Source organism: Electrona antarctica (genome assembly GCF_951216825.1).
Source record: "Electrona antarctica genome assembly, chromosome: 19".
In the NCBI taxonomy this organism is placed as follows: domain Eukaryota; kingdom Metazoa; phylum Chordata; class Actinopteri; order Myctophiformes; family Myctophidae; genus Electrona; species Electrona antarctica.
The window spans coordinates 23279366-23289124 of record NC_136800.1 but is presented as its reverse complement, the minus strand read 5'-3'; the positions used below and the strand labels follow the sequence as shown (position 1 = coordinate 23289124).

The window sequence follows — 9759 nt, the reverse complement described above, 5'->3', positions numbered from 1 at the left end:
TGATCAAGTGGGGGCGGGCCTGTTGCACATGCTGTTGGCCTGTTGCACTTCCCCCCACTGTAGAGCGTGCATGTGCACATTTTGTTACCTGGGCGGACTGGGTGGTTTTCCAAATCACCCAAATCACTGAATGCTCCTTTAAAGAAGGAAATACCATGACCTTTTTATATATATATATTATGTTTTAATGTAAACTCAGCAACAAAAGTTTGGAAACTTAAATTTGGTGCATTATTTCTCCACATAATTAATATGAATCGGTATTGCATTTTATAGTCACTCTAGCACGTACAGCATACCCAGGTCTGGACTCACGGCAGGCCATTCCATCCTCTCCACTCCCACATTCTGGAGGTAGGCTACTCTGTGATGATCCTATAGCTCTGTAGCCTCGGTCCCAGGCTCACTTAACTGCGAAAAAGAAGAGCCTGGTCACAACCTAGGACAAATAAGCTATCTAAGGCAGGACTTCCGCCGTGTAACCCCCCCCCCCCCCCCCCCCCCCCCCCGGAAGTTAACGTTTTTTGACCAATCGCCGCGTTGTGTTCCCGAAAATGTATTCCCGCTGAAATGATCATTGGGTGGGGACTAGTAAACACAGCCGCACCGCGTGACGTAGTTATCTTACACGCAACACTTCCGCCACTTCCGCTGATAGTCTTTTCAGCGTAGGTCCTGCCCAGGGTGATAGCTCTGTGGGGGGCAAGCGTTGCCATCCTCCAGGATGGTGTTAGGTCCCAGATTCTGAAGATATTTCCTTATTACCACTTGCCATTTTGGCATTTCTTTTGGAGGCGCTACCCACACGTTTAGCTGTGTTGCTCATTCCACGAAAGCCTGATCGTTACAATCTATACCTCGTTGTAAAGGTGACTAATCAAGGATTACAATGATATAAAATACAATACCAATTGGTATTATTAAAGTGGAGAAATAATGGACCAAAGTTAAGTTTCCAAACATCTGTTGCTGAGTTTATATTGTGATTTAAATGTTAGTGTTTTGCCAATTACTGTATTTATGGGTAGCCTGGAAACCAAACGAATCTGCCATTGCAAAAGAAAAAAAAACATTGCCCTCCCTCATATTAGTCTGGTCTCAATCTGGGAATGTATTTTTCAATGTCGTATGACTTAATGTGAAGCTATTGACGTATAATAAGAACGGGCGAGAATGATGTAACGGTTTGAAATAACTGTTTAATCAGGCATATCGTTTTATAAAATAAAACTGATGCTAAATGACAGGCTATACTTTTTATTTCTATCATATCATATAATATCAATGTTTGCATGATTCTCTCTGTATTATAAATCATGCGTAGGGCAACCAAATGGTCTGCAGCGTCCCTGCAAAGGGCTGCCAGAACAATGCTTTTCCCTAATCCCTATGACTACTGCAAAATGCCAGAGAGGTTTCATTTAAAAAATATATCGAGTAATAGTGTACATGTTGTTGGTCAAAGTACTTAATGTATTGTATTTTTAATGAAATGTTAGCAATATTCAAAGTCTGTCATGACGCAGATATTCCAGTCAGTTATTGAAAACCATGATATATCGTCATGGCTGAAAATTATAATAATACAATTTCATTAAATTGACATACATCTCTAGGGAGAAGTGTTCAGCACATCATTAAATTGGTACTGCTGATTGCACATGATCATAATAGTCCCATCATATTTGTATCAGTATCTCTAACGTTTTGAATAAATAGTAAATACTAGCATTTGTGTTTATATAATAATATATAATATATGGTAACTTGTATAGGCCTATTGTATGCCGGTGATGTCCCACCAGTGCCACCACCACCCACATGCCAAATGTAAAATGTGGGTGGGAGCTGGGAACATTTTGATACCGATACTGTTGTACTTTTACATAACACAGTGTTTCTACATTGCAGTATTGATACTTTTACTCAAGTAAAAATATTGAGTACTTTTTCCCACAACTGGGGGCATTCATTTCCAACGGCCGTCACTCTATAGTCTAGTAGCTAGTACTACTGTATATCATTGCTGTCGGAGATTATCATTGCAATTTCATTGGTTCTCTCGCCCACCCAATCAGTGAGAGGGCATTCCAATGAATAAGTCACATCTGCGTTGGCAGAAACCTCCTATTATTCCATTATTCAAACTTTTTGTGTTTTTTTCGTAAATTAACCGTGCCCCTACTTGATCATACTACGGCAGTCACACAAAAGCATCAAAAGTAGCAGATCCACACGCTCGAAGCGCGGCACGAAGCGACACGCTTTTGGAAAGTAACAGTTCTGGACTTACAGTATGAAGTTTCCACCTGACAGAGACGATAATATACAGTACATTCCACTCATCTGACTGTTTCTTTCTTGTCTGTCTGGCGGTGTGAACAGACACTGACCATCCATTCTCCTTCCCACTACGTTGTTAACTCCCTATATTACATCATAACTGACGTCATATTTAATGATGTGAGATTCAAGGTAGCCTTCTTAAAGTGCTACTCATGGAATAAAGCTATGATGAATTTTTAATGTAGCTTACATTGTAAGGAGACTGAATTTGATGCATAGTTCATAGATGTTTTTTTCTTGTGTTCCAGCTTCTCAAGATGGCTTTGTTACTTAAGATATTCTATAGGTTGTTTGGCGGCGGAGGGAAAGGGCAAAGGCAACTCAGCCAACAGGAGGCGGCCATTCAGAAACTCAAAGAGACGGAGGAGATGCTAAAGAAGAAGCAGGAATCTCTGGAGAGAACCATCAAGAAGGAACTGCTCACCATAAAAGAGAACAACACCGCCGCCAACAAGCAGGTGGCCGTGCAGGCCCTGAAGAGGAAGAAGAGGCACGAGAAGGAGCTGAACGACATTGAGGGAAAGCTGGCCAACGTCGAGGCACAGCGGGAGGCGCTGGAGAACGCCAATGCCAACACCGAGGTGCTCAGGAGCATGGCGTTCGCCGCCAAGGCCATGCGGTCTGTGCACGAGAACATGGACATCGACCAGGTGGACGAACTCATACAGGACATCACGGAGCAGCAGGAGCTGGCACAGGAGATCTCCGACGTCATCTCGAGGCCCATCGGCGGCTACGGGGAGCTCCATGACGAGGACGAGCTGCTGGCCGAGCTGCAGGAGCTGAGGCGGGAGGGGAAGCTGCCAGAGGTGGACACCGGGGCGGAGAGCGTGGTGGCGCTGCCCAGCGTGCCGTCTTCCACCTTACCCTGCAGACCTGCTGCTGCCGCCAAGGATAAGGACGAGGATCAAATGGAGGATCTAAAGCGGTGGTCGGGGAACGTGGTTGCGTAGCGTATAGTCCAACGTCCCAATAACCCGACATTACTAACCCCACCCAGGAACGTATAGTGGACCAGTGGTTCTCAAACTTTTACATTTCAAGGACCCTTCTTAACTCTGACAGTGTACAGATGTGTACACTGTCAGAGTTACAGACTTGTAAGGGTCACTTTAGACCCCCCCTCAAGGAACAATGAGACTCCCCGGACCCCACTCTGAGAACCACTGATGTAGAAGTTTAAAACAGGTGGGTTGCACACATCCAGTCCCTCGCTGGTGCTGGACAATAGGTAGATACAATGTAAAAGAGAAAAGTCCGCACACAGCTCTGCTCCGCAGTGCTTAATTTGTTTTAACAACACTGGATTTTGGTATCAGACACAAGGTTTCGGTCATGGTTGTTGCTTCATCAGGTGACCTGCTGGACAATAGGTACCGGTAGATACAATGTAAAAGAGAGTAATCCACACACAGCTCATCGTCACCTGATGAAGGCCAACCACGGCCGAAATGTTGTGTCTGATACCAGTGTTTTTTTTTTTAAAGTAAATTAAGCACTGTGTGCAGACTTCACTCTTTTACATTGTAACCAATGGTGTAGACACACAGCATGTATCACAGAGAAAGGAACGTCCCCAAAACACTCCATATTTGAGCGTAGCTGCATTGGAGGACTCTACATGGTCATGGCTGAGTCATAATGACATGAGCGTGACGCCGTTCTCTGCCCACCGGTCCTCCATTACACCAATTTTAATATAAGAATAATATAGAGATATAGTTTATGCGGCCTGTGAGTGTGATGTCAGACCAGTGCTTCTTGGCCAGCGTATATAAAGTGAAACAGGGTGTTTACTTTTCACACTAGTGTTACAGAGTGATATACATATAAGTGGAAGGGTACCATTGAGACGTGTGAGATGTTGCCCTGGACTGTGACCAGAGAGTGGACCAGAGAGACACCAGAGACATATCGTCACGCTGAAGTGGCAGCCAGACACAAGGTGTATGCCTTTGGAGGAGGGTCCCACATTGACAAAGGTGATCAGATTGTTGTGCATGTCTTCAGCACAGTGTCTCTGCGCTGGGTGAAGCTGCCCCCGGTTACAACTGAAAGAGGTTGATCTTGAGGTTCCCTCCAGGTGCCAGGACCACACAGCTGTGCTGATAAAGGGTACCGTCTACGTCTGGGGTGACTGTAAGTACACAGCGGGTACTGCAACGTGCTTTATGCATTTCATGTCGACACCCACAGATGGTTCAAACCTGAGGTTTCTGGCAGTGTCCCCCAGGCGAGGTCCCACCACTCAGCATGTGCCTTGGGGAAGGTCATGTAGAAAGCGCCTATGTGAAATTCACAAGCATCGAGAAGTTGGACACCACCACAATGGTCTGGTCTTTCATTAACACCGGAGGCATTGAGATATCACATTTCTACACAAATAGCGCCACCATTATCGGGACAAAGATGTTTGTATTTGGGGTCTTTAGATTTATGACCACTGGTGACCATATCAGAGACCAACTGCTGGCTGAGCACGACTCCTGCACCGCTTCTTCAAGTTGGATCCAGGCGCCATTCAGCCTTTGCTTACGGTGGGGAACAACTACTGTTACTCCGGTACTGATACTGTTCCTCACCAGATCTTCATTGATCTGTGGAAATTCAAACCAGGGGCATTCTCCTGGAAGAAGCTTGAGCCCAAGGGGAAAGGCCCATGCTCACTGATTTATAAAGAGTTCTGTTGCAAGGTGAGAGATCATATCCTCTTCAATGACCTGTATATGTTAGACTTTCGTCCTAGTCTGAAGACCCTATGCAAGCTGGCAGTTATTCAGTATGGTCTGGAGCAGGCAGGACTCCCACACAATATCAGGTGGGAATTGTCGGCCATGGACTACCAACAGCAACAGATGAGCACGGCAGAAAACACCTTCCAGACGGGTGGCAAGGACCCAGTTGGTCATTAAAACGCTCATTAATGGCCTCATTAATGGCGTCGCTATTCCCCCTACTGCTGGTTGCATTAGACGTTTCATGCCATTCATCTCAATGGGACTGGACTTTTCACTTGATTTTATTACCTAGACAGTAAAATTGTCAACTATCGCTCAGGTGGTCCCTGCCCACCACCACAGAGGTTGGGGGTTCGAATCCACCGTTGTGCGTCTATGCAAACACAATTGGCTCGTGTTTGGGGAGGGAAGCCGGGGGCGAGGAGGGTGATATTGTTCATTGCATGTACATCTACTGGCGGAACCTGTCAGAAGGGAGAGTTGGGCGGGAGGAGAGGGACGAAGGCCCTACGTCCTTAATGGGTCAACTGACATCGGAGCCAGCTCAGTGGCCTTGTGGTTAGAGTGTCCGCCCTGAGACTGGGAGGTCAGGGTTCGATCCCCGGCCGTGTCATACCAAAGACTCTAACAATGGGACCCAGTGCCTCCCTGCTTGACACTCAGCATCAAGGGTTGGATTGGGGGTAAGTCCCTGCGACATACTAGCGTCATGTCCAGGGGGTGTACTTGTAGGCTACATCAAGCTGCCTCACGCTACAGAAACAGGAGATAGGCTCCTGCCCCTATGGGCCTCATGGCTCGGCAAGGCTACTTGCTCTTTACTTTGACATCGGAGAGCTCTGAAAAGAGCATGAACTCACCAAGTAATCACTTATGCGTATATAAAATAATGTGACGTTAAATATGCCTTCCCCTATGGTAATTCGCTCTAATAGAAAGAGCAAAGCGCCATATATGAGAAAGCACACGTCATCAATAAAAATACCTGCAGTTGTATATAAATAAGCTAGAGCTTTGGCTTCAGCTTCCAGTATTGATTAAGGGATTTTTTATTGATTGTTCTGCAGAATCTGCACTGCCTGTAAAATAGACTACTGGTACATAGCTACACTAACATAACACATCTATATCTGCTACCTTTATTACAATGTCATTGGTGTTCAACTATGTAAGGAAATTCATCGCTTCCGGGTCGCTGGGACGATCATTTTCCAAGCGCAGCACCAGCTCGTTTGGGCCTTTTCTTAAATGGGACGCTGCGGGGAAAGACGACAACGAACGCAAGTTCGTCGAGTTGCGCAAGAAATATGAGCAGGACATGAGCAGGCTGACGGATAAGAATCACGCTCTGGCTGAAAGCATCCTGACCACGGAGCTGATGATGAAGGATATGGAGAAACACACGCCACAGCACAACGACTGGGAGGAGTACAGGAGGCAGCTCACCGTTGAGAATCACCTTTTGGCCAAAGAGCTCCTGTCTGCAAAGTTGCTGATGGAGAAGATGGAGGAACAGAGGGCGAAGCACAACAAATGGGAGGAGTACAGAAGGCAGATGGGCTACCTCGATGCAAGGCAGAATACATGCATTCTAGACTAGTGGTTTTCAATGTGAACAAGAACAAAATGAAGATGAAAAAAGCTAAATCAGACCAAAACATTTTGAGCTTATCATAATGTCAACATTTTCATATAGCCATTCATAAAATAGCTAAACTAGACATTCTACAAGAATGAATCTTTTCATATTTTTTCTTTCATTTATTTCATAATGGAACTCAATAATTCGGACCAGACGGAGACTTTGCCCAGATTGAGTGACATCGTCAAACGTCAAACAACTGATGTCATAGATATACCTATAGGAGCCACGCTGTTTTTAGACATTCTTTTTGTTCTTTGTTCTATACCGGTAGATGATCTACAAGCTCACAATGTCGTATCCCGACGCATTGTGAGCTTGTAAATCGGCTATTTTCAAAAGATTTTATACATTTGAAAACTTGAAACGGGACGCATAAAGAGAGCGTATAAATATACTAAACAATAAGTAAATAAGTAAAACAATTAGTGTGCGTGGAAATGTGTGTGAATGTTAAATGAAAATGACCATACCAACTCCAAAAGAAACGATGGCAGCAGCACTATTTGACCTGCAGTGATTCCCTGCAATACTTACCTGCCGGAAAATGCCCCACCCCCTCTTCTCAGTCCAGGTGAGTGGTACAATAGTGATGATGGCATGTGTCATTATTCATTATTAAATCGTTAATCACAATGATTTGACCGGCAATTAAAGTAAAATGTGATCATCGTGACAGCATGTGTCTGTGTCTATTCAGAGCTATAAGCTCACAAACAACTGAACTTCAACTGAAAATCAAAGCAGAACTTTGTATGGACGCTGCCAGTAGGCACAGAAGCACTGCTGCTTTTTAACTTTTTTATGTTACGTTAAAAATAAGATTGCGGACACAAGCGGCCGAAATGAGTTCTCAGGCCGGTGGCGGCCTCTCCCTTAGAGATAGGATGAGAAGTGCAGTCATATGGGAGAGACTCAGAGCAGGCATCTATACGGATGACTCCCGAGTCCCGAGAGTCTCCCTATAGGGAGGTCCTCGCTGCATGTCCCACTGGGACCACTTTCAAACTTCCATCAATATTGTGGGCATGATCAGATAGACCACAGCATTTAAAGGCAAAAATAATTTATTAGGGAATTCTGAATTTTAGTTCTTTCACATTTCAAAACGCAACAGAACAGTAATAATCGCTTCAACCTTTTGCCAACTTGCATCAGCTTTCTTTCGCCACCAGATGGGAGTCAATGAGACTCCCTAGTCCCTACTGACCCCAAAGTCAGAGCAGACTGCCACCCATACACATTTCTGAACCTAAATATAAGGCAGACAGTTATGTCAAACAGCCATAGTAAAATATAAATATCATAACATAATAAGAAGACATGATTGAATGACCACATTTTAACTATAAGCATTCGTTCATTCAAGTACGAGATTGTTCTCCTTTTGTGTGTGTGTGTGTGTGTGTGTAGTGCATGCTGAAATTCAATTACATAAAGCAGTGGTTCTCGAACCTTATTATTTGAAGGACCCTATAACTCTGCGATTGTACAAGAATGGGCTTCCTTTGGTTCCGTTTGTACAGGTCTGTACCTGTAAGGGTCCATTTAGAACCCTCTCAAGGAACCCTGAGGGTCCCTGGAGTGGACCCCACTTTATGAACCACTGAAATAACGTCAATATATAATACCGGTATATTAGTATTGAAGTCATCATAACCAAGCTATACACTGCGCTGCCTGGACAAGATAGCCTGCATAACGACAATGACACACATTTAAAATAGTAAATAACTGTAAACAGAAAATGGAAATAAAAAGACCACATACAACAGTAACGCACCACAGCAGACGATATGGGTCAAATAACATGTGCAATTGTTAATTTTCATATCTCAGCAGGATAAAACATGCACACAGTACAGTACTCATCATGTTAAGAGCTCACTGACACAGTCATGTGTCAGACACCTTACTGTATAATATAGCAGTGGTTCTCAACATTTTCAGGCCATGAACCCCCCCGCCAAAATAATCATTTGAAATGGGGACTCCCCCACCCTGACATTCACGTAGAATTTGTTAGCCTCATAGCATAATTTTTAAAATCTAAGTTATTGTCACAGTTTTAGTGGGTTAAGTGATAATTTGGAGGATTTGGGAAAGAAAAATAAAAAAATATATCTATCTAAACTAATAATTTTAGTAGTGACCAAAAGTGAGGATAAAAAGTGAGGACAAAAAAATGAGGACGCAGATTTAGTGAGGATAAAAAAGTGATTCAAAGTGAGGAAAGAAAAGTGACTGGCCGGGCCGGATCCTCCTTCACCTGGGTGAAATGTACTCACAATGCACTCAACCAAATTCACCTGGGTGAAATGTACTCACAATGCACTCAACCAAATTCACCTGGGTGAAATGTACTCACAATGCACTCAACCAAATTCACCTGGGTGAAATGTACTCACAATGCACTCAACCAAATTCACCTGGGTGAAATGTACTCACAATGCACTCAACCAACTTCACCTGGGTGAAATGTACTCACAATGCACTCAACCAAATTCACCTGGGTGAAATGTACTCACAATGCACTCAACCAAATTCACCTGGGTGTAATGTACTCACAATGCACTCAACCAAATTCACCTGGGTGAAATGTACTCACAATGCACTCAACCAAATTCACCTGGGTGAAATGTACTCACAATGCACTCACAAATTCACCTGGGTGAAATGTACTCACAATGCACTCAACCAAATTCACCTGGGTGAAATGTACTCACAATGCACTCAACCAAATTCACAGCATTTAGCAAAAGAAAGAAAAACAATACCATCATATCCCCAAACGGGTATGGACTAGTAATAATAATAATAATAATAATAAATCACTTATTAAAAAAGTGCATATGTCAACACTCTCATTTTGCCTAAATCTTGTTTATCTGCCTTTATTTACAGACAGTATATCTGCCTAACTCTAAACTCCTAACAGTGTTGATTCATCCTGCCTTATTGCTTATGTTCTCAGTGTATCAGAATGCTTGTTACATTCTGCCTAAGTCAAACAAGTTATTAGCCTCATAGCAT

General features: G+C 43.8%; 1 protein-coding gene across 1 annotated transcript; it reads left to right on the top strand.

Annotated features, from left to right (window-relative positions):
- Positions 1 to 2603: 2603 nt before the first annotated feature.
- LOC306943042 (charged multivesicular body protein 4b-like) lies at positions 2604 to 3299 on the top strand (the record flags this gene model as incomplete). Its single annotated transcript, XM_079529248.1, has 1 exon — positions 2604 to 3299. The coding sequence occupies one exon, from the start codon at positions 2604 to 2606 to the stop codon at positions 3297 to 3299; it is 696 nt and encodes a 231-aa protein (XP_079385374.1).
- Positions 3300 to 9759: the final 6460 nt, after the last annotated feature.